This window comes from Panthera pardus, unplaced genomic scaffold, assembly GCF_024362965.1.
Source record: "Panthera pardus isolate Hobbes unplaced genomic scaffold, ASM2436296v1 HiC_scaffold_25, whole genome shotgun sequence".
NCBI classification, from domain to species: domain Eukaryota; kingdom Metazoa; phylum Chordata; class Mammalia; order Carnivora; family Felidae; genus Panthera; species Panthera pardus.
Genome location: NW_026526821.1, coordinates 78444698 through 78471264, shown reverse-complemented (window position 1 = coordinate 78471264; position 26567 = coordinate 78444698). Strand labels below are relative to the sequence as shown.

General features: G+C 36.3%; 1 protein-coding gene across 3 annotated transcripts in view; it reads left to right on the top strand.

Annotated features, from left to right (window-relative positions):
* The window catches only part of PUS10 (pseudouridine synthase 10), a 71363-nt gene that overhangs the window by 16292 nt on the left and 28504 nt on the right, over nt 1–26567 (top strand). For all 3 annotated transcript variants that reach the window (XR_008417860.1, XM_019429985.2, XM_019429930.2), the window contains exons 5-6: nt 21552–21586; nt 25564–25675. Coding sequence is in view for 2 of the 3 variants with exons in the window: in XM_019429985.2 (XP_019285530.2) it covers nt 21552–21586; nt 25564–25675 (147 nt within the window). In the remaining variant the exon portion in view is untranslated. The remainder of the gene's footprint in view (nt 1–21551; nt 21587–25563; nt 25676–26567) is intronic.

The window sequence follows — 26567 nt, the reverse complement described above, 5'->3', positions numbered from 1 at the left end:
TTATTAAGAATCTAAAGAAAGCAATTGAATCCCTTTCCTAGACATGTGTATATTCAAAAATTTGCATGTACTTATAGGGCCTCTTAAACTCCCAGCCATTAATCTAGGATCTTTCTTGATCGAATACTCCAGAACCTCCCCCCTCCAACTGATTGATGTAGTTACTTTTTCTAAAGGGCAATGTTTTTTTCTAATTATGTTGAAATCACTTTGACTTCAAATACAGAGACTATGCTTTCAAGTTCATATTGTGTATGCAGGCTCATTCATTAACCTGACTGTGATTTAGCATGTGTAGTTTCAGCTTTTTGTTCATGTTCCATGACTTCTCACATTATTATTTTGCATGACAGGCATCTTGCCTAAATCAGTTTGTGTTCTCTCTCACCTACCATTTAAAAGCAACTCAAGGTTCACTTTGACTAACAAACTTTTTCCGAGCTTACTAAGGAGATTTCAGAATTTGTAGCCCTATTTTTTTTTATTAGGTTAGTTGGTTAGAACTTGCTTCAATCCCTGTGTGGTCCACTAAATCATGCAGAATGTGTTTTTATAAGGTTGCTGAATGAGACACTGAAAAACATGCAGAAATTACAGAGATCACTGTCTCTGCTCCTTAGGTGTCTTTCAATAGACTCTTTATGGACAGGTTGGGGGGGATAGTAACCTTGCTATGTTTTAGATACATAGGCTGCAACGTTAAAAACCCTTCAGAGGACGTGCAACAACTTAAACCTATCTTCCTTATAAAAAGTAACTCCCAAAGCATGTCCCTGTGAGCACAAGTAAGTAGAATCACAGAATCATAGATCTGTAGGAGACCCTGGTGAACTAGAACAAAACTCCTAGCTTTTTTTTATACTCATTGAAAAACGATGATGTGTATATAGCTGTGATTTGTCAGAGCTCTGACCATGCCCCACCCTCAGTGTAAATAAATCCATTCAGAATTTCTGATGGAGAATCCAGGAGTTCCCAACCTTTGTGTATAAGGTGATCCCCTTTTAATCTCTCACAGTTCAATGAATCCCCTATATCTGTGATTTAGAAAAAAAGATACGCTTGGATTATTTTTTTTGCCTCACAGATTGGTACTGCTTCACTAATCATCTCACTTATCCTCACTTGAAGAGGAGAAAAACCAAAGCTTGCCTAATGTGGCATATTTATTGGAATTTGGGGTGGCTCTTTGTTTGTTTTTAGACCATACCATCTTTTCATCTTGTTACATTCAGGTGTGGTTATTTACCTAACTACCATGGCTCTATGGGCATTGCCTTTTTTAAACTACTCCACTTATTAAGCCATCCACTCAAGAACACAAACAAGGATCAAGGGCTCACCAGAATGATGAATCTAGTCAAAGGTGCTGTGTTAGGGGGAACATGGGACTTGACATGGTAGTAGGTTCAGGATTCTGTTACTCAGTGCATATCTGGGACATGTGTTCCAAGGGAGAAAGGTTGAGTAATATGCAATTAGTCAAAGTCTATACAGAACCCCAGTCCTGGTTAGAATGGGTAGTCAGAAGTCCAGCTGTCAAGGAGTCAGAGCAGGTATTGAAGAGGTCTAATAACCCATTGTTAGGGATGCAGGCCCAGGGGAGCCCAACATGTAAAACAAAAACCTCTTCCTGAGGTCATTGCAGCATGTAGCAAAGAGGAATGGATCCTATTCCTGGGAAGGAGATGCCATGGTGAAGTAGGACTAGAAACAAGGCTAATTCTAAAGACCATCACAGTAATAATATGTATATTGAATTCAAGAATGCAGTTGGCAAGGCTCCAGGGTGGCTTAGTTGGGTGGGTGTCCAACTCTTGATTTAGGCTCAGGTCATGATCCCAGGATCATAGGATCTAGCCCTGAGTTGGGCTCCATGGTGAGCATGGAGCCTGCTTAAGATCCTCTCCCTTTCTCCCTCTGTCTTCCCCCTGGGTATGCACATTCTCTCTCTAAAATAAAATTAATTAAAAAAAAAAAAAAGGAATGCAGTTGGCAGGGTATTCACACATATGTTTAAATACTTGAATATGCATATGCTTACTTCCTAGCTTTGTTTTTTTCTTGGTCTGAACTAGCTAAGTATAGGTGGAGAAGGCAGCAAGAAAGAAGAGTTGCTATGTCTTATCAACCCATGCAGGTCATTGAGAGGTAGTAGGGTGCAGTAAGAATATGAGGCAGCCTTTAAATTTTGAAGTTTATTGTTTTAATTTGTGTGGTCCCTTCTTGTGAATTGTTATACTTTGCATATTTAAAATTTACAAGAAGAAATACAAGAAATAAATACAATAAGGAATATAAGGTAAAGCAAATTGTTTTTCTTTAAAACTCAGTTTCCCCATCAAATGCAACATATTATCACATTGCTACTTACCAACTGTTGAGTTCCTTATCAAACTTTTTTTTTTTTCATTAATTTTAGGACTTTGTGGCCTAGTAAACTAAGTTTCAGAAAAAGGGAACTTCTAATTTAGGCTCTGCCTATTTCAGATTTGGGTTTCTCTTGTTACATAGAGAAGTCATGTCAACTGTCCTTTTTTTCTGATGTCACCACCATGTTTTAGACTTATTAATTCTAACCTATGAAGTTATGATTGTTTTTGGTATGTATAATTTGATATATATATATGTAATTTAATCACCACAACCTCTTGAAGTAGATGGTGTTATTATCCCTATTGTACAGATGATGAAACTGAAACTCAAGATCACATTGCTAATAAATAACAGAGCTAGGATTTGAATGCTCATCTGTCCACTCTAAGGTTTATGCTTTTGATTTTTGTTATATCCCACTGCCTAAATTGTGATTTGGTAAGATTTCAAAAGTGGGTTATTGTGTTGCTGTGTTTATAGGAGAGACTTAGCCTAGGTTTTGACCTTCACCGGTACTTTGTTTCTTCAAAGGGTACAATATCTTCAAAGTCAGAGAAAGGATACTTGGTTAAAAAAAAAAAAAAAAAAAAAAAAAAAAAAAAATATATATATATATATATATATATATATATATATATGTATACACACACACACACACACACAACCAGAACTCGTAATATTTTAACAAGAATGAGGATAAATCACCAGTTTATTTGGTGATTTTCTAAAAATATGGTTTTTAAAAATAAAATTAAAATTACATTTTTTAAGACTTTCCCACCACAGTTGGGTTCAAGTTTGGTTATCAGATGACTAGAGTAGGTGGAGAAGACATTTTGAATCGAGTATTTTATTACAGCAGATATCTTAAAATAGAGGAATTTCCAGTCATTTTTGTGAGGAGCTACTTTTGATTTTCCTTTGATCTTAGGACGATTGGTACGTGTGTGTGTGTGATGTGATGAATTATGATGTTACAGTCCTTTAATAATTGGAGGTGGGCGTGCCAGTAACGTGTTCAGCCAAGTCACACATGTGTCCAAATGTCCAAGAAGAGGGCCTGGGTGCAGGTGCCACCCTGAAGTCAGACTCGTCCAACTTCATTACTGACTTGTCAGAAACCTCATTTTTAAGAAATGCTACCGGTACTTTCTTTTCTTTTAGGAAAGGGCAAGGTCAACAAAATAGTTTTAGATTAGGTCAGTCAGTTAAAAAGTGTTGATTAATGGAAGTGCTGCAGCTGTTCCTGCTTTTTTAAAAAATTAGGTTGGGGCGCCTGGGTGTCTCAGTTCGTTAAGCGTCTGACTCTTCATTTTGGCTCAGTTCATGATCTCACAGTTCATGAGTTTGAGCCCTGTGTTGGGCTGTCTGCTGTCAGCACAGAGCCTGCCTTTGGATCCTCTGCCCCCCCTCTCCTCTGCCCCTCTCTCTCTCTTTCAATAATAAATAAACATTTAAAAATTTAAGTTGTAGTGCTTAAAATATTGGAAGTTATCTTTATTAATCTTCCCTTTTAAGTAAAACCTGCTCTGTTTTTCTTCACTGATATTAATACTGGATCAATACTAATGGAATCCATTTTCTAGAGTAGATCCCATTCAAGGCCTTTGTGGGAATGTTTATCTGAGAAATCTTTTTCTAAGAAAAACTGTCTTTTTACCGTTGTTATTTTTTTATTTTAATTCCAGTATAGTTAACATATAGTGGATGTTAGTTTTAGGTGTACAAAACAGTGATTCAGCAGTTCCATACATCACCCAGTGCTCATCACAAGAAGTGTGCTCCTTAATCCCCATCACCTATTTCACCCATCCCTCAACCCACCTCTCCTCTGGTAACCATCAGTCTATTCTCCAGAGTTAAGATTCTTGTTTCTTGGTTTGTCTTTTTTCCCCTTTGCTTGTTTGTTTTGTTTCTTAAATTCCACATGTGAGTGAAATCCTTGCCACTACTTTTATTGTGCATAGTTATCCAATTTTAATGCTATAAATATTTTCAACCAATTTGGATACTCTAATCATTTCTAAAACTCTCATGTAAAGACTTCAGTTGAACACTGGGTTGTCAATTTTCAGAACTACTTCCTTTCTACTGCTTGTATCTTTTGGTTTAACAATTAGTGTGTCAGAGATTAGCTGGATGCATGTCAGTCTGTACAATTGTGGCAAGAGTCCTCAGAGCAGGCACTAGCAGAAAGAAGAGGTTAGGTTTTTTATTTAAAAAAAACCCACAAATATAATATATATATAGCAAATTAAAGAATCATATATTGTTTTCATTACATCGTAATTTAAAAGCTATTCATGTAAGTAACTGTTAAAGTATTGCTACAACTGAAATTCTTGATGGTTTTTTCTGCTAGGATCTCAGTTTGCTCTGAAGTGATTGTTAAAAATGTTGCTGTATCTGGGCAGAGATACTGTAAGGGGAACTAACTTGGGTGGGGAAAAAGAAAATGGATTTTATTTAAATTAAATGTAGTCGTGAAGCATGCAAAAGGAAATGAAATCATGAAGTAGATGTAAAGGTGTCAACATAGGTAGTAGCCCTTTTATGCTTGTGTTAAGACTCATAATCTTTTCAGAATTCAGTTCATATCTAGGATTTACATTTTCTTGGGGGCACCTGGGTGGCTCAGTCATTTAAGCATGTGACTGTTGATCTCCGCTCAGGTCGTGATCTCCTGGTTTGTGAGATCAACTCCTGCATTGGGCTCTGCATTGACAGCACAGAGGCCATGTGGGATTCTGTCTCCCTCTCTCTCTCTCCTCCCCTGTGCGCGTGCACACACACGTGCACATGCTTTCTCTCTCAAAGTAAAAAAGTAAACTTTAAAATTTCTCTGAAGCTTGGATATTATGGTGTATTATCACTATAAATTCATGTTAGAAACCATGAGATAGTGGGGCGCCCGGGTGGCTCAGTCGGTTAAGCCTCTGACCTAGGCTCAGTTCTCAGAGTTTGAGTTTGAGCCCTACATGGGTCCCTGCGCTGACAGTGTGCACCCTGCTTGGGATTCTGTCTCCCTCTTTCTCTACCCCTCCCCCACTCACTGTCTCTCAAAAATAAATAAACATTTAAAACAAAAAGAAACCATGAGATAGTGATTTTAGTGAGACTTTGGATCATAGCTCTGAAAGCATCACAGAAACCCTCTACTTATCAAGGAATTGGACACATGCATTTCAAGCCTATTTAGTAGATCAGTAACCATGTATGAATGGTAAGATTTTTTTAAATGCGTGTATGTATTAAGGACACTTCTGTTGGATAAAATTTTTATTCATGATGTAACCTGAGTTATTTTGCAATTAAGATTAAGATGTACCACATGTGTCTTCTCTGTTTTTTTTAATACTTTTTATTTTTGAGAAAGAGAGTGAGTGAGATTGAGCATGGGTGAGGGGCAGAGAGAGAGGGAACAGAGGATCTGAAGTCAGCTCTTTGCTGACAGCAGAGAGCCCGATGCAGGGCTGCAACTCATGAAATGAATCATGAGATCATGACCTGAGCTGAAGTCAGACACTTAACCGACTGAGCCACCCAGGTGCCCTCCAGATAAACAATATTCTATTAGCACATAGACCTTTTTTCCCCTGAACTTGAGACACAGTATGTCTGTTGGTTAACTTGCTGGACATCTTAGGTAAAGTCTTATTCCAGTTTGATTAGTCATTCATTTCTCATGTTTAAGTAATGGCCTTATAGAAAACACAGATTACATGATGAGTCCTCAAAGTTGAAGTCTACCCTCTATTCTAGAATAGAAATATTTTCATTTTCATTTTATTAAGTTTTATTTTTATATTCATCAGTAGTTATCCCCTGTCTTTGCCCCTAAAACTAGAGTTTAAATGTGCCTGATTTTGATCTATATAAAATAGAATCATAACATATCTTTTGTGTCTGGCTTCCTTCATTTGATATTATTTTTAAGAGATTCATCTATATTGCTATGTGTAGCTATAATTTATTCATTTTCATTGTTATACAGTTTTCAGTTGCATAAATATACTGCAGTTTATTTATACTATTATAAATGGATATTAAGTTCATTTCTGGTTTTTGGCTACTTCCAAGAGTAAAACCATAAGCATTCTTGTAGCTGTATTCTAGTGCACATACGTAGGAGTTTATCTAGGCTATATGCCTGTGAGTGGAATTGCTGAGTCATAAGGAATACATTTAAATAATATAATCTAAATTAACACTACAATTTATAGCCTATTAATCAGCTTTATTAGCTCATTCCTCCTAAATCAACTTAATGATAACAGCCTTAACTTTTCACTAATATTTTCTGACTCCCTGTCAGTGCCCTTATTAACATTAATGATACAACTTTGTCCACTAATATCCATAGCCAGTCAGTTTCATCTATCACTAGATGAAAGAATCACCAACCTTCCTTAGAAACTATATATTACAATACTAGTTATGCTACAAATATTCTTAATTACAACTTTTACTGCTATAGAATGAATTTTATTTTATATTTTATTTGAAGCAACATTAATTCCAATCCTAATCATCATCAGCTACTAAGGACACCAAATAGAATGATTAAAAGCAGGACTTTATTTTATATTCTAGTAGGATCACTCCCACTTTTCATTGCCCTAATCTTTATCCAAAATCTTACAGGTTCATTAAACTTTCTAATAATTCAATCCTGAACTGAAACAGTATCTAGTTCTTGATTTGGTTGAATGTCGACATTGGCTCAGGTCATGATCTCACGGTTTGTGGGTTCAAGCCCCACGTCGGGCTCTGTGCTGACAGCTCGGAGCCTGGAGCCTGCTTTGGATCCTGTGTCTCCCTCTCTGCACCTCCCCCACTCACACTCTGTCTCTCTCTCTCAAAAATAAAATAAAAACATTAAAAAGAAATCACTCACTGCATATTCCTTTCTTAGCCACATAGCACTAATAATTGTAGCCATTCTTATCTAAACACCATGAAGTTACATAGGAGCTACAGCCCTAATAATTGCCCACAGCCTTACATCAACACTATTTTGCCTGGCAAATTCAAACTATGAACAAATTCCCAGCTGAACTATAATTCTAGCTCAGGGATTAACAAACTCTCCTTCTACTAACAGCAGCATGTTGACTTCTAGTGAACATTACCAATTTGGTCTTATCCCCAACAATTAGCCTAATTGGAGAACTATTTGTAATTAATTACATCATCATTTTCATTATCCAACATTATCATTATCCTAATAGGAATTAACATTGTTATTACTACCCTATAGTCCCTTTATATATTAATCAAAACACAATAGAGCAAACTGTCATTCACATGAGAAAATGCTCTCATAGCCCCACATTTACTGCCCTGTTACTTATATCAGTTAACCCCCAAATTATTTTGACATCCATTTTTAATAAAAATAAAATTAAATATATTTTACCTAATAAAATATATTTTAATATATTTTAATAAAATATTAGATTGTGAATCTAATAATAGAAACTCAAAACATCTTTTTTACTGAGAAAATATGCAAGAATTAATTCATGCCTCCATGTATAATAATAACAGCTTTTTTAAACTTTTAATGGCTAGAAGTAATAATCCATTGGTCTCAGAACCAAAAAGTTGGTACAACTCCAAATAAAGGCAATAAATCTATTCACCTCTTCTATACTAATTTCACTATTTATGTTAACTTTACCAATCATAGTTATCACTTCTAAGATCTATGAAAGCAATCTATATCCATACTGCATAAAAACTATCACCTCATATGCCTTCATCCCACAATATTTGTTTATTGGGCCAGGAAAAAATTATTTCAAACTGACACTGAATAACCATTCAAACCCTGAAGTTATTGCTCAGCTTTAAACCAGATTATTTCTCAGGTGCCTGGATAACTCCGTTGGGTGCCTGGATAACTCCGTTGGTTAAGTGACCAACTCTTGACTTTGGCTCAGGTCATGAACTCATGGTTTGTGAGTTCTAGCCCTGCATTGGGCTCTGTGCTGACAGTGCTGGGCCTGCTTGGGATTCTTCTCCCTCTCTCTGTGTCCCTCCTCTGCTTGCACTCTGTCTATCTGTCTGTCTCTCTCTCTCTGTACTAAATAAATAAACATTAAAAAAAAAAAAGAGTATTGCTTTTTCCACCTCAAGCCAGTTAGGCCTAACAATATGAACTATCTTAACGATATTAATCAACCATGTCTAACATTCCTACACATCTACACATTCATGCATTACAGTTTTTGGGTTCTTTGAATAAAGCTGGTGTATACAAACTTTTATGTGTAATCATTTGTGTGTATATTTTCATTTTGGGTAAATACCTTAGAGTGGAAATCTAAGTCATACGGTAGGTATGTGTTTAACCATATGAGAAGCTGCCATGCAATTTTCCGAAGTAGATTTACCAGTTTATGTTTATAATCCACCAACAGTATGTGAGCATTGTAGTCGCTTCACATTCTTAGTAACACTTGGTATCGTCACTTTCTTTCATTTGAGCCATTCTAATGGGTGTGTAGAGATTATATATTTATTTTTCTACTGACTAATAATGTTGAGCATCTTTTCATGTAGTTACTTGCCATTCATATATCTTTGAAGTCTCTTCACATGTGACTTTATCAAATATTTTGCCCATTTAAAAAATTTGGGTTGTCTTCTTTTCATTGAGTTGTAACAGTTCTTAATATAGTCCAGATCCACATCCTTATTATGTGTATATGTGTTGCAAATATTATCTCCCATGTTGTGGGTTGTTCTTTAATTTTCTTAATGATATTTGTCAAAGAAGACAACTTCCTACTTTTGATAAAGTCCAGTTCACCAGCTTTTTATTCATATGGTTCATGCTATTTGTATCCTACCTAACAAATTTTTGTACACTGCAAGTTTACAAAGATTTTCTCCTATGTTTTATTATAAAAGTTTTCAGGGGTGTCAGGGTGGCTCAGTTGGTTGAGCCTCTGACTCTTGATTTCAGCTCAGGTTATGATCCCAGGATTGTGGAATCAAGCCCCGTGTCAGGTTCTATGCTGAGCATAGAGGCCTGCTTGGGATCCTCTCTCTCTCTCTCTCTCTCTCTCTCTCTCTCTCTCTCTCTGTCCCTCTCCCTCTCTCTCCCTATCTCTCTCCTACTCTCCCTCCCTCCCTCTCTCTCTCTCTCTCCCTCTCTCTCCCTCTCTCTCCCTCTCTCTCCCTCTTCCCCCCTCCCTCTCCCTCCTTCTGCCCATCCCCCTGCTCATCCTTTCTCTGTCTCTAAAATTTTAAATACATACATAAATAAATAAATAAATAAATAAATAAATAAATAAAATAAAAAATTTTCTTCCTTTTAGCTTTTATGTTTATATCTCTGATCCATTTTGAGTTAATTTAAAAAAAATTTTTTTTTTTTAACATTTATTCATTTTTGAGACAGAGAGAGACAGAGCATGAACGGGGGAAGGTCAGAGAGAGAGGGAGACACAGAATCCGAAACAGGCTCCGGGCTCTGAGCTGTCAGCACAGAGCCCGGCGCGGGGCTCGAACTCACAGACCGTGAGATCATGACCTGAGCCGAAGTCGGACGTCCAACCGACTGAGCCACCGAGGCGCCCCCTGAGTTAATTTTTTAAATATACTGTGAGGTAACTGTTGATGTTTGTTTTTCTTTTCAGTACCATATGATGAAAAAGCCTTGGTTTCCCCATTGATTTCCTTGCTAACTTTGTAGAAAATAAACTGACCATAGGTGTGTATATATATATGTGTGTTTTTCTTCCATTGATATGTCATCAGTGGATTGTATATCAATAGTAAACTGTCTTGATTACTCCAGCATTATAGTATGTCTTGAAAACAGCAAATCTTTGAGCTTTGTTCTCTTTAAAATTTACTTTGGTGAGGCGTGCCTGGGTGGCTCAGTCAGTTAAGCGTCCAACTTTGGCTCAGGTCATGAACTCAGTTCATAAGTTCAAGCCCTGCATCCGGCTCTGTGCTGACAGCTCAGAGCCTGAAGCCTGCTTCGGATTCTGTGTCTCCCTCTCTCTGTTCCTCCCCTGCTCACACTCTAACTCTCTCTCTCCCTCTCTCAAAATAAATAAACATTAAAAAAAATAATAAAATTTGCATTGGTGATTCTAGGTTCTTTGCATTTCCATACAGATTTTAGAATCTGCTTATCAATTTATTTTTTTTTATTAATTTGGCTTAAATTTTGACTGGGATTGCATTGAATTTATAGGTAAACTTGATAAGAATTGGTATCTGACTTAAATTTGGTATTTTTTAACTTCAAAATAATGCTCTTGTGTGTTTGTATGCATATGTGTGTGTTTTGCCATTCCTTGTGGCAAAGCAGAATCAATTCCGAATTTTTAGAATGAGAAAATTGTATTTTTTCCAATAAATTTCTCCCCTTACAGCACTGTAAATTAAATGGTAAATAAATATTAAAAAAAAAAAAAAAGAATTGGTATCTGGATAGTATTGCATTTTCCAATGTGTGAATGTGGTATATTTCACTCTTTGATTTCTTTTAGCAATGCTTTATAGTTTTCAGTGTACAGATTTCACACATGTTTTAAAAGTTTATCCCTAAGAATTTCATTCTTTTGGTTGGTATTATACATGGAATTGTATTTTTATTGCATTTTTAAATTTTTCATTGCTTGTTTATAGAAATACAGTTGGTGTTTTATAACCTTGTACCCTGCAATTCTGCCTGACTTTTTTTTCATAGTTGTAATAGTTTTGTTGGAGATTCCTTAGGATATTTTACAACATGATCATATTTTTTAATTACAAATTCAGTTTCTTCAGTTGATACTGATCTATTCAGTTTCCTATTGTTTCTTCTGTCGGTTTTGATAATTTGTATTTTTGAAGGAATTTGTTTCATCTAAGTTGTCAGATATATTGACAAAGTTTTTCATAATATTTCTGTATTATGGACTAATATTCCCTAACAATGGTAATTTATGTCTTTTTTTTTTCTTTTCTGTGATCAGTCCAGTTGGAGAGTTACCAATATGATTGACCTTTCCAAAGAACCAGTATTTGGTTTCATTGATTTACTTTTTTCTAAATGTTTGTCTGTTTATTTACTTTGAGAGAGAGAACGCGCACAAGCAGGAGAGAGGAAGAGAGAGAGGGAGAGAGAGAGAATCCTAAGTAGGCTCCATGCCATGAGCATGGAGTCTGACACGAGGCTCAATCTCATGACCGTGGGATCATGACCTGAGCCGAAATCAACAGTCAGGCTTAACTGACTGAGCCACCCAGGCACCCCTTGATTTACTCTTTCTATATATTTATTTTCTATTTCATTGACTTCTGCTCTTTATTATTTCCTTCCTTCTACTTTTTTTGGCTTTAATTTGCTCTTCTTTTTCTATCTTCCTGAAGTGGGAGCTTAGTTTATTTTAGGCTTTTCTTTCATACTGCAATAGCAGAGTTGGGTAGGTGCACTAGGACATCCTGGCCAGCAAGGCCCAAGATATGTACTGTCTGGCCCTTTACAGAAAAATTTGGCCAACCCTTGCTCTAGGGGCTATAATATGCATCTTCACCTTAATTCAATCGGGTAAAATATAGTAAGTAACTTTACAACATTATATTTCAATTTATTGTCCTTGGTGTAATTGTTGTATATATCTGTTACATTTATATACCTTTTAACCCAGCAATGCAGTGTTACAACATTTGCCTTAAATGGTCATATATCTTTATTAAAAGAGAAGAAAACAGTATACATACCTATTATGTTTACCTACAAACTTACCATTCCTAGTGCTCTTCATTCTTACTTGTAGATCCAAGTTGCCATCTGGTGTCATTTCCCTTCTTCCTGAAGAGCTTAAGGTTTTTATTTTTGTTTTTAATATAGATTTACTGGTGATGAATCCTCTGAGTTTTTGTTTATCTGAAAAGTCTTTATTTTTCCTTCAGTTTTATAGTATAGTTTCATTGGATATAAAATATTTGGTTGACAAAATTTTTTCCTTTCAGCACTTTGAACATGTTGTTCCAGTATCTTTTGTTACTTGTTTTGGTGATGAGAAGCCTGTGATTAATTATACTGTTCCTTTTTATGCAACAGGTTGTTTTCTATGACTTCTTTCAATTCTGCAAGCTCTTTCTGCTAAATTGAATTTCTGGGCCCACTCAGAGTCAGTTTCTGCTGACTGCTGTTTTCTTAAAAACGAGTCACTTTCTTGTTTCTTTGCATGTCTAGTAATTTTTGTTGAAAATTATATATTGTCTTGACCCTCAAGAATAGGGATGTTTCTAGAATTTTGTGATATTAAGTATATTGTTAACTCTTTTCTAATAGATACTCTTTAAGGAAGTTTACTTCTATTCCAAGTTTAGTAAATTTTTTTTTAATGTTTATTTATTTGAGAGACATAGGGGGAGAGGCAGAGAGAGAGAGAGGGAGAGGAGGATCTGTGCTGACAGCACAGAGCCTGATGCAGGGCTCAAACTTACAAACTGTGAGATCATGACCTGAGCCAAAGTCAGACGCTTAACCAAATAAGCCACGCAGGAGCCCCCAAGTTTAGTAAGTTTTTCAAATCAGAAATGGATATTTGCAATCATTACATTTTTCTTTTTTTAACTATTATTGTAGTCAAGTTATTGAATAGATTTTCTTGTGTTGAACTTTTGTTTTCCTGAAATAAAAATTTTTTGTTTTATTTTAATAAAATTTGATTTATTAATATTTTATTAAGTTTTTTACATATATACATGCATATATGTATTTGTAAATAAGACTAGCCTATTGTTTACTTTTTAAATATTTGTTGCATCTTTTTAATGTTATTTCAGTGAAAGTTGTGTTCATCACACTATACATAGAACTACAAGCCAAGACCAGAACCAAAAGCAGAGTTATAGCCTGGTAAAGCCTCAGCTTATTCTTTTAGGAAATGGACTGAAGACTGTTGAGCAAAAGTTAGTTAGATCCCAGACTAGAAAAGACCCCAGTTCTCCTTACGTACTTTTCAAAATCATTTCCTTGATCCTGAGGTGGAGGGTGCACAGACAGGTTGAGCAATTACCTGGATTTTAACAATAGCCTCTTAACAACTGCCTCTGTTTCCATGCTTGTCCCCTATCACTTTAAAAAAGTAAATCATTTCGAGTCCTTCCTTGCTCACTCTCCTATTGTCCCCATCTCCCTCAGAGTAAAATCAAACTCCTTTAATTGCTTAAAAGGGCCTATAGCAGCCCTGTCTTAGCACTGCACCTCAGTTCTTTGACTTCATCACCTGTTTCTGTCTTCTTTGACTGTTCAGCCACATTGGCTGCCTTACTGCTTATTCACTGGACACACCAGGCACAACTTCTGCCTCAGGGCCTTTGCTTGCTGTTACTTCTGCATGAAAGGTTTCTTCCTCAGATATATTCATGGCTTATTCCCTCACTGCCTTCACATCTTTTCTCAAATGTTGCCTTCACAGTGAGGCTTTCCTTAACTACCGTATTGGAAATTGCAGGTCACTTCTTCCATTCCTCGTTCCTCTCTCACTTTTCTCCACTGTCTTTATCACTTCACATTGCATTTATCACATAAAATAGTGTGATTTCTTTGTTTTGTTTGTTTTATGATTCTTGGCCATCGGTTTTACAAAGGCAAGGGTTTATGTCTATTTTGTTTACTAATATATGCCTAACACACATGGGCACACAACATTACTTGTCATTGGGTGTGGCCACTCTGGACCATATTCAGCACATCTTGCCCAAGTCCCCAGCAGCTGCAGTGCAGTTTATGTCTGTCCAAAGGTCAGATTAAAAGGAAGAAATGGAGAGTGGGAGGAAGGAGGTCCTACGTTCTCCCCTACTGCCCTCCCCCGCCTGGGGCCCTCCTACTTTTTTTCTTTGCTGAAGAAACAGAAAGCCTTTGAAGTTGAGATAATATACAGTGGAGAAAGAGACAGAGAAAATCATGTTCCAAAATAAATGACAGTGTATTCTGTACTTTCTAACATGTTATTTAAAAAGAATAAAAGAAAATGAAGGGGAAAACCCCAAACCTTCTCCAAATATGTGGTTCTGGTCCCTTTTTCATTTCTGTTGTTTGCTTAAACTAAGGTGCAGTAAGTGATTTTCAGACTTTTTTTGCTTATATACCCTTCTGCTGCCCCAAAAGAAGTTTGAGAAACTATGTACTCCCTCACGTGTTTTGGAATCAATGTCTAAAATCTTTCAATTATAAGTTTAATTGGTAGTAAAGAATGTCACTTTTAAAAATGCTTCCATTGGACAGTATTCACAGGTGAAATGATTTGTCTTGGATTTTCTTTAAAAAAACAAAAAACTTGATGGGGGCACCTGGGTGGCTCAGTCGGTTAGCATCCAACATCTTCTCAGGTCATGATCTCATGGTTCATGGGTTTGAGCCCCATGTCAGGCTCTGTGCTGACAGCTCAGAGCCTGGAGCCTGCTTCGGATTCTGTGTCTCCCCCTCTCTCTCTCTCTCTCTCTCTCTCTCTCTCTCTGCCCCTCCTCCACTCGTGCTCTGTGTCTCTCTCTCTTAAAAATAAATAAGCATTAAAAAATTTTTTTAATAAAAAAAAATAAAAACTTGAGGTCATTTCTTTACAAAAAAAAGGTAATGGAGATGGATAAAACTAGATTGGCAAAATGTTGATAACTTGAAGCTGGCTCAAAGGGTACATGGGAATTCATGTATTATTATTCTTTCTACTTTTTTCTATTTATGTGTTTGTTGTTTTATTTTCTTCCTTTCATGTTGGAGATTTTTTCTAAATGAGTAAGTGATCTTTGTTCATTCATTGTTAAGCATAGGACATTTTAAAAGCGATTGAAAGTTAGGTCTGTATAGAGCAGGACAGTGGTGCTTGTGGACTGGGTTTTATTGGAGGAAAACAGGTAGTAAACTGACTTTTTTATGTGGAGAGACCATATATCACTTTCTGAAACTTTTCCCTCAGAAACCATCTAGTTCATTCAACAATGAATCCTCTAATCTTCTGTCCAGAGAAGTATAAGTTTGGCTGCCTCAGTACCCAGAGCAGGATGAGAGAGGGAACTGCAGGTCTCTATGCAGACTGTAAACTCTCACTGAACACTTCTGTTTTCCTTGCAGGGCCTTACTCCAGCCGTCCTCTTGCCAGGGGCTTCTGAGTGTAAATACCTCTAGTTTGGTACCCAGAGTATAAATCTGCCCTTGCATGGTGTCAGAGAGAGGACCTTGGGTTCTGTTCATTCCTCATACCACCTGTTAGCTGTTTCCCCTGTTAGCCCATTTCACACTCTGTTGTCTTACACGTCCAGTCCTCAGTTTTGCTGGGTTTGGAGGGGCGAGTATCTCCTTTTGCCAACACTTAAGAATCCACTTCCTATGCTCTGCTACTTTCCATTCCTGCATTCCTTTTTTGTCTTCATGTATGGAGGCTTGGGGTGATGAGTTATTTTTTTGTTTCATTGTAGATGGAGTTTGTTTTTCTGTTTCCCATTCTCCATCTTATGTTGAGATGGTTTTCCAAAGAAGAAGCAGACAGAAAGGGCTTTATTCTACCACCTTGAAGCCATAAATCTTTATTTTATAGTAACAAATTACTTTAGCATATTTATAAAGTAATACCTAAATTTTTAAAAATTATTTTTCAAGTGTATTTATTTAGAGAGATAGTGTAGGCCTGGAGCCTGAACTGTGGATTCTGTGTCCCCCTCTCTCTCTGTCCCTCTGCTACTCGTGCTTTGTCTCTCTCTCTTTCTCAAAAATAAATAAACATTAAATTTTTTTAAAAACCTGTTTTTCTTGGTAGTAATTTTGAGGTAAAATTGTATTTATGTCTTGAAATTGAGCTATATTTGATACATTGAAGTCTCTTGAATCTGCAAGTTCACTTTATGTTAACTGATATTTCAGTGAGGATGCTACTTTTCTAAAATCACATTCTAGGGGGAAATATATTTGCATCCCCTCAGCCACACCCAGTTGCTAACAGATACTTGTTGAGATAGCTTCGCTTCACTGATATTAACTTCAGAGTTACCTGTAATTTAGTTGCCAAGTTATCCTCTCATTAGCATATGACATTAAAGGACAGGACTGAGCCATATCTTTTTTTTTTAATTAAAATTTTAAATTTGAATATAGTTGACACATAATGCCACATTAGTTTTAGGTGTGCAACATAGTGATTAGAAAGTTTATACATTATGCTATGTTTACTACAAGTGGTAGCTGCTATCTGTTGCCATACATCACTGTTAAATATCATTGACTATGTTCCTTATACTGTGCTTTTTATTCCCGTGACTTGTTCATTCCATAACTGGAAAGCTGTATCTCCCACTCCTCTTTATCCATTTTACCAATCCCTCATTCTCCTCCCCTCTGGCAACTACCAGTTTGTCTTCTGTATTTATAGGTCTGATTCTGCTTTTTATATGTTTATTCATAGGGTTTTGTGGGGGGTTTTTTAGACTCCACATGAGTGATATTTGTCTTTATGTCTATCCCAGAGCCTTTCATTCATTGTCATCTCCCTTCCTCCATCCTACCCCACCTTCCCACCCCCATAGAATTTCCTCTGGTGGTTATTTCCAATTAAGTCCTTCAGAGCTAGGCAAACATCAGCACCTAGAATATTGGAAAATACAATAAGAATTCTCCTTCTTAAAACTCAGAACTTAGAAATAGGATTCTCCTGGGAACTGGGTCACTAGAGCTGTACACCCTAATTTTGCCTTGCAGATTCTGGGGCATTCTGTCTTTGCTGACTTGTCTTTGCCTTTTCCCTCTTGTCTTGTCAAAAATAAAAAGTTCAGTCTTCTTAATGCTGTCCAAAGGTTGTATTGCCAGCAGTGTTAGGGAGGGCTGGAGTGAGAAAGTTTAATCCCCCACTTCATTTTTTTCTCCCTCAACCCTATAGGGAAAGATAATGTAGAGGATATGAGTGGCTTTTCAAACAGAGCTGACATAACTTTTATTCATCAAAAGAGACACCCAGACTCATTCTGTTAGTCATTACATCATGGATGTGATATCAGAGACTCTGGAGAAGAAGAATAAGATTGAGGCAGGGAGGTGGTAGAGGTGAGGAGACATGGGGGAGGAAGGGTCTTTACCTCAGCCAGGTGGGGGAGCCCAGCAATGGTTATAAGAATGTATTCTCCTGCCTCCTCTCTTACCTTCCTCTTTCTGCCACTATGCCAGACACCAAACCTGTCGCGAAGTGAGGAGCAGGCCCCGGTGAGGCAGATGCTCACAGCTGTAGCAAGCTGGGGAATGGGGAGGAGGAGAAGGAAAGGTTAGGCAGGCATGCTGGGAAGAGGAAAGAAGACTTACTGTTGTTACTGACCTCGTTGTTGAACCTAATTCCCAGCTGCCTGTTTGTGTGCAGGTAGAATACATAAGTGTGTGTGTGTGTGTGTGTGTGTGTGTGTGTGTGTTAGGAGAAGAGAGAATAGGGGGTAATACCTCTAGCTTTCCACACAACTCTTGTCATTTTCCTGTTGGTACATTTTCTTTGTTATTATGAGTTATAAATGAGTCCAGGAGATGTGTAGAATTCAAAAGATTTTTAGAGTTTTAAAAAGGGCATTAGTGGTAATTTAGAAACCCTAGTATCACTGCTGGTCGCCAAGTCCTGCCGGTCTCTCTCCATTACCTCTTAAAGCTGCTTACTCCTCTCCATTCCCACACTATATTTTCCCATGTAGGATAATGAGGCCTTCTGGTATAAGAACTATCTTATTTTCTTAAGCTACCATGTAAGAAAAATAATAGTGTGCAGATGATGGCTGTTGTGACTTAATTAAAGAAGATCAAATATTGTTCATTCTTTGCGCTGCCCTGGGACTTTGTATATACGTAAATGTGGCACTTCTTCTGTTATGGTTTCATGCTTTGGAGTCATGCCCTAGCATGGCACTTAAAACCTGCTCATCTTTCGAGTTTCATCTCTAGTTGTTGAATCCCTACTCACGTTTATGTGCACATTATATATAACCTGAGCACCAGTTTTACTGAATTGTAGCTCCCCAACATGCCATTTTTAACACCTCTCTTTCTCTCTGTCCTTCCCAGCTGCCACCTCTACTTAAATCGGTGTCAATTTGGCTCTACTGTTACCCACTCTCACTGTTTGGTGCTAGATGAACCCCCAGCTCAGAACCCTAAGCTCAAAAGCCATTCCCAGGCATAGACTTTCCATGGTGTGTGTGTGTGGGGGGGGTGGTGGTGGTGGTGGTGGTGGTGGTTACCAGAATACACAAGCACTTTAGCAAGCATGTTCTTCTGCTTCATTTAGCACTTGCCTAGAATTCTGTAATACAGTTAAAGCAGAGTCTGGGATTAAGTTGTGTGGTTCCTGAATTTTCAGGAGATAACATACTGCCTTTGGTACCAAATTTGATTAAACTTGATAACTTTAATGCCATTTGGTTCTGTTGGGGAGGAAGAATTAAATTGCTTACTCTAGAGAATGATTTTTTCCCACTGACTAAGGAATAGAACATTTATTAAAATTATCTTGGTGACCTGAAAGAGAGAAATGTACTTTTCTTCCTCAGCAGAAGCAGGTCCAGGACATTATTAGCACGTAGTAAAAATTGAATAATTGAGCAACACTGACTTCTTTGGGATTCAGTCTTCCAGCCCCTGCTGTGTGATTAGTTCTGTCCAACCTGCTGGCATGCTTGAGCAGGAAGCCTGCAGAGGATTAGGAAGGAAAAACCCTTTAGCAAATCTCAGGTATTGAAGACAGTTGATTTAATTTTATATGTTACACATGGTAATCTGGTCTCCCTTGGCAACCTCCAGTTCTGCCCTACTTATAATCAGAGGATGGCAGGACATGTTGCAGATTTGATGGGCATCACCTGAAAGTGACTGTAGAAAACAGGATTTGCTTTAAAAGCAGCGATGAAAAGTTCACTAAAAAAGGACAAAAGAGGGGTGCCTGGATGGCTCAGTTGGTTGAACATCCAATTCTTGATTTTGGCTCAGGTCATGATCCCAGGGTCATGGGATTGAGCCCTGCATCAGGCTCCATGATGAGTGTTGGAGCCTTCTTAGGATTCTGTCTCTCTCTCTCTGTCTCTCTCTTCTCTCCCCCACTCATGCTCTCTCTCTCTCAAAAATTTTTTTAAAAAAGGACAGAAGAGTCTGAGTCCCCTTAAAGAAGGGACAGATAGTTCTCTATAGCTTAGATACCCATGAGGATTTTATTGATGAGAGAAGTTCCAGAACTACCTATGGCAGAGCAGTTTGGGAATCAAGTCATGGAAATCTTTTAAGGGATAATAATTTTATTATTTGTGAATTGCAGTTAAGGTTTTAATTCAAAAATGACAATAATACAATAATAGTTACTATTTGTTAAGTACATGCCAAGAATCTTACTTGGTTCTTTACATACACAACTTCATTAAATTCCCACAGTGTCCCTTGAAGGGGAGTATTAATACCCCTTTATGGATGAAAAAACAAGTATTTATTGACCTCTTAAAATATGAAGGCTAAAGGAAGGTGGGGCAATATTGACTGCAAGTTTCAGCTTTGGGAGACCATTATTCACTTTTTTCTATGATCATAAAGTCCTTTAAGTCTTAATAGCCTCTGTTACAAAACAATATACTAACTGATGCCCATTAATGATGACTTTTGCCATCACTGAAAAGTTTTGCCACTGAAAAGTTTCAGTTCATTCATTTTAGTCTAATTGTTTCATTTGGCACATTAGGAAACTGAGTGCCAGCAATTTAGTAATGCCTAAAGCCAGGTCTCCGGACTCCTAGTAATTTGTGTGTTATACCATATGCCCACATTCTTTGAAAGAGGGCTTGAGTAAGTGAAGGAAAGGAGGATGGGGACTTGTAGTGCTATCAAAGGTGTTAGATTGAGCTAGCAAAGTAAACTACTGAATCAGAAGGTACTGATGAGGTGTTTAGGCATTGGGAACAGCTCTAGTTCTAGGTGGCTCATGTCTGAACAAAGTAATTCACCTAAGATTTCTGAAAGAGTATAAATCTTTAAAAGGATCTAGTGTCCCTCTGGTCTTTTGAAGTTTAAAAGGACAGGATTCTACGTATGAATCACAATGTGTGTGTAGGGGTGGGCGGGTCTAATATTCTAATAGCAATAATGAATGGCCACTCCTGTGACATGTGGATGCAGAGACTACATATGGTATTTTATTGACTTACACACGCGTGCTTCTGTCATGTTCACAAAATGCTATATGCTGAGGTAGGACATGTCATTTGCTTTCTATAAGGTGACAGCTGTGGGATGTCAATGGCAGACTGAGAAATCTTAGTGCCACACACTGTGTCAAGCATTTTGCATGAATTTAATCCTTATAACAACCATGATTGTGAATGTTATTGTCTCCATTTTAGCAACTTTTTCAGTTTTTATTAACTCTTCCCAGAACATTTTCTCTAACATTTTATTATGAGCATTTTTTAAGGTTTTATTTTTAAGTAATCTCTACACCCAACACAGGGCTCGAACTTACAACCCCAAGATCAAAAGTTGCACACTCCACCAACTGAGCCAGCCAGGAACCCCTATTATGAGAATTTTTAAATGTTCAGTAAAGTTGAAAGAATTGTACAGCGAACACCCATATACCTACCTGGATTCTATCATTATTTCTCTTTCTATATTTCCTTTATTGTATATCTAGTCATCAATTTATCCATCCACCCATCTTAGTTTTAGTTTTATTCCAAAGTGACTTACAGATGTTGGTACACTTACATATGGATATCATTAATTAGATAGAATTAAAAATGTGTAGCTCTCTTTAAAAAAAAAAAAACTGAGGCCTTTAATTCTGTTTGGGGGACATAGTTTGTTCTCCATTACTTTGGGCCTTCCTCTGTGAAGAAGTAAGATATTTTAAGAAAAAAAGTAAACTCCTTATGTTACAAACTTGTATCTCATTAATGAGATAGAAATCTGTAGGGAGGAGGGAGATACCCCTGTTGAGTTCCTAGGCCACAGTAACCCAGCGTTGCAAAGTGGCATCTTACCTCATTTCTGACTTTAAATGAGATTGAGGTCATTGCCACATTTCTGAACACTTACTACTCCCCTAAAAAGAGTTTGATTAGCAAATTAGTTAAGCACTTTAGTAATGATATTGGAACTTCATTTCAATGAACATTTTTCCCCTTTTCTCTTCTTCTGGGTGTGACTAAATTGCCTACAGCATGCTGCATGGTTGCTGGTAAAACAGGAAATGGGGTAAGTAATTTAGGTAGGGAATTTTTTCTACCATTTAAATATAAGCTACCTGATTCTTTTTTTTTTTTTTAATGTTTATTTATTTTAAGCTACCTGATATTTAAAGTACTTTTACTACTACTGCCTCCTTTTTTAGAGTGAGTTCACTAGCTCCTAGAGAAATTAACAGAAAGAAAACAAATTTATGGTATGACTTAGGTGTCAACCTTATTTAATTAATTTATTTGCATGGCATCTTACTAGTGTCTATTAAAGTGGATTCATTTTTTTGTAGATTTAACAAGAATGTAAATACATATTTTACATTTATATAAGGCACTTATATAATGTAGTTTGGCAAGCTGTTATAAAAGAATAAATTTTATACTGGTCTTAGAAACTAAATTATAAAACTATGCTCTAAAAGACACAAAGTAAAATCCTAACTAAAGCAGAAAAACAGTTGAGTTTATACACAGATAAAACATATAAAACATAGGTCCACAGTCCTTTATCTGAAACCCTTGGGGACCAAATATGTTTTGGAACTTAGAATTTTTTAGGTTTTAGAAATGCAATATGGTGTTAGATACCACATATAACATACCCCTCCCCTCATGGTCTGAGGTGGTACTCTGTAATCAAACACATTTATATTTCTGCAGTGAAACATGAATATTCACACTAAGTTTGATACACAAAGTCTCTAAAAAGCTTCACACGTTCAAGTCAGTGTTTGCTTACCGAGTTAAGAAAAAATCTTTAACTTTCCAGACCCTCTTGGATTTTGAAACTAAAAATTTTATACCAATATAAAAAGGGCTATGTGACTACTAGAGGTTCCTGTGTACTCTGGAGAGAAAAGCACAGAGAGAAGTATAGATTTCTGTATTAGAATCTTATATTTGGTTAAGTGATTTATAAAAAAAGTAATTGATTTGGCTTGTTTGTTGATTTATTTCCTCTTTCATATCTGCTTTTCTGGGAGGGTAATAGCAATATATCTGTCAAAGGTTTTGGGGTTTACTTAGGTTGTGTTAGATTAGTCTCAAATGCTTGTGTTTCTGGAATGATAAAATTTGATCCTGTGTTTGAGAAATTTTTTAGCACAGAGAATGCTATTTTCTAAATGTTTCCAGTTTCCATCCACATTGCTTGTGAGCTGCTGTTGTTATCCTTTACTGAAGAATTTTAAACTAAGCTTAGCTCTTCAAAAGATCCTGTTCAATATAGAGATACTGGAACAGAAAAAATATAAACTACTAATCTTTTCCCTCAGTGTCCATAGTTCATTCTACATTCAAAATATTGTAGAGGAATTGCCATTAAAGAATTGATTCAAGGAATTAAGAAAAATTAATTGTGCTTGGATATTTTGGTTCATCTTTCCTCTGGAATGGCTGTCATGTTGTATTGATAGAAAAAGTGATTTGCAGTTGACATCCTTATCAGTAGTTATCTGACACAGGAGAGAGGGAAACGTGGTACTAAGTACTAAATTGGGACTGAATTTAATTCAGTGACTACTAATTCCTCTAAAGGACCATCAAGCATATGCTAAGGACTTCTATGAAAACATTTACCCTACATTATGTTAGAAAAGTTATGGGGTGCCTGGGTGGCTTAGTCGGTTAAGCATCTGACTCTTCATTCTGGCTCAGGTCACAATGTCACAGTTTGTGAGTTCAAGCCCCATGTCGGGCTCTCTGCTGATAGCATGGAGCCTGCTTGGGATTCTGTCTGTCTCTGCCCCTCCCCAACTTTCTCCCTCTTTCACTCTCTCAAAAAAATAAACTTAAAAAAAAAGTTATTAGCCACATTCATGTGGCAGAAAGTGAAATCTGGCATTTTAAGTGTTAATTATTTGCCTTATATATTAAGGTTTCCAAGCTGTCTACTAACCCTTTCTACCAGCTCTTTAATCTGGAAGGAAAAATAATGGAATTTTTTTTTAACTGGACTAAGATATCTAAATATATTTAAAAGACTATGAAGGGTTTAAAATGCCACTTTTCTTAAATACATGAGAAATGTTTTAACTCATATTTAGGATTGGTTTTTGCTGTAACCCCTTGTACTCTCTTGGGTCTAAACAATGTTTAAATGGTTTTCTATTCTTGTATTTTTTTGTTTCAACTTTTTATCCTTTAAAATGTGTTCTCATACATTAGTTATTTACTTTTCAACTGTGATGCTATATTATGCCAATATCATTAAACTGTTGACACAACATCAAATAGTCTTTTAAAATACTTAAAAAGTTTCTAATATTCAGAGAATTGGGAACAGTTTATGAAGCTCAAACACTTAGTGTTTCAATAAGTTCTTAAATGTAGAGAAATAATATGATTATTTGTCAGATATAGAGTTTATCAGGGTATTTCATTGTTAAACCACAATTCCAAAGCATATGAAAACATTCTGTGTAATCAGTTATACTTTCAACTGGATATCGAATTGGTACATCAACTATTTCTTAACTTTATTTCTAGAGGAAAGTCATCTTTACATATTTTTTTAGATCAATTACATTTAGCCATTAGCTAAATTATTTTTTGTTTTCTACCTGCAGTTAGTAGTGTCTTTTGGTCTTCAAGAATTAAATTACAATGAATATTTGATATAAGTAGTCATTTTCTATCAGTGAAAGTTGTACATTAGAAAAAATGATTCACAAGCTGGCCCTAACATCTCTTTTGTTAAAAGAAGCCCTGTATATAGCTGTAAGACTGATTTGTAGTTTTAATAATTTGAATGAAGTGGACTTGTTAATGTATTAGTGATATCATATTATACTCAGCATAACAAAGCAGTTTTAATAATATCATAGCATGCATGTTTTTCTTTTCTTTTCACTTCAGTTCCTTTCTTTTTTTTTCTTCCTCCCTCCCTTCCTCTTTCCCTCCCTCTTTCTTCCTTTCTCTCTTTCTTTCTCTCTTTTTATTTTTTAAGTAGGTTCCATGCCCAGTGTGGGGTTTGAACTCATGACCCAGAGATGAAGAGTCTCATGCTCTACTGACTCAGTCAGCCAGGCACCCCCTTCAGTTCCTTTCTATAACAATTTTAGTCGTAAAATTGTTCAAACTCAAACTAAAAGCTAGAAATCATAATTGGGACTTCCCCAAATCTGTTTATTGGCTCATGAGTAGATTTGGGGGGAATGTCAGATTTTTATTCAGACATTTTTCTGATATTAAATTGACAAGCATTTCAGCACATTGATATTTTAGAATTTAATGTTTCTTCTTCAGCAGTAAAATACAGCTTGTACACTGATTTCCCAAAAGTAAGCCCCATTATCAGGAGGAGAGTAGATACAAACATTTTTAGTCTGGATGAGGTTATCCTAATACACAGTTTTGTTGTTTCTGAGCAATAAATAATCCCTTCTATTACACCTTTCTGTCTTCTGATGTATACATCCAGGAATCTGGCAATGGTAGCTCAGAAAAGGTCATTAGTATTCTTTTGTCTTTGAAGTTTAAAAACTATCTTATATACCATTTTATTTATTTATTTATTTATTTATTTATTTATTTATTTCATACCATTTAAAATGTTTTTTGTTTTTTTTTTTTAATTTTTTTTTCAACGTTTTTTATTTATTTTTGGGACAGAGAGAGACAGAGCATGAACGGGGGAGGGTCAGAGAGAGAGGGAGACACAGAATCGGAAACAGGCTCCAGGCTCATCAGCCCAGAGCCTGACACGGGGCTCGAACTCACGGACCGCAAGATCGTGACCTGGCTGAAGTCGGACGCTTAACCGACTGCGCCACCCAGGCGCCCCTAAAATGTTTTTTGATTCTACTAGATGATAAGGTCCACGAGCTGAGGGATTTTTGTCTACTTGTTCTCTACTTTCTAGCTAATGTGTAAAATAGCACCTGGCACATAGTAGGCACTCAATAAATATTTTTAAATAATTGCATAAATTTTTGCCTTTAGTTGAAAAAGTGAAATTTTTCATGTCAGTGAATTAATTTTTATGTTATTCAGAAAGCAGAATCTGTCTCTGGGAAGAAATGATATAGTTCAGCTAAAAGAAGCCTACAAATGGATAACTCACCCCCTGTTTTCAGAGGAACTGGGTGTTCCCATTGATGGAAAGGTATTTGATCATCAGCACTGTTAATTTTGTTCGCTGGTTTTACATCATCATATGGCAGAATTTTGATTAGTCAAAATAATCTTCTCTTTAAATAATGGAGGATTTTTAAACTTTTAACATCTTATTTTCTAACAGTCTTAAATTGAGAAAGTTTTTATTTTTTTTAAGACTTCTTTGTGATCTAAGACATTTATGTGTATAACAAGTATAGTGTACCCTAATTGACTTTAAAAGATTAGAAATTAATCTATGCCTTTAATATATTTATAGTTTAATTGGAGAGACACATATTAATACAGAGCAATTCATAAGTAACTATGAGTAACTTATGTAACTTAAATAGTCAACTCTGGTTATCTGTGGCTAATCTTATTTTCAGATATAATCAGTCAACTACAGTGAGCGTGGATCCAATCTATCCCACCTTGTTGGTATCTCAAGTCCCTCCTTTTCAATTTTAAGTAGACACCGCCTTTGAAACCAGAACACTTAGCTGTCTCCCCTATTCCAGAACAGACCTCACCTCAGTCTCCAGAATGGATTGAATTTAGGGGAGAGTTCGACAGGTTTCCAGATGTGGAAACAGGACATATTACCAGCTTCTCTTAAATTAGATTTTAATAGTATGGCCTCATAGCTTTATCATTTTGCTTGAAGGAAATTCCCTGAATATCAGATACACCTTTATTCCAGTAAAATCACCAAACCATCCTTCAAAGCTAAATAGTTAAAAAATTTTTTTCACCATTCAGAAAAATTCTTAGCTCTGTTTCTCTCTGTTCATATGAATAAACTCTGTCCTTTAAACTGAATACTGATAGAATAGAGAATAAAACCACTTCACACATATACAGAGAGGAAATGAGGTAATGAAAGTACTTTGGAAATTAGA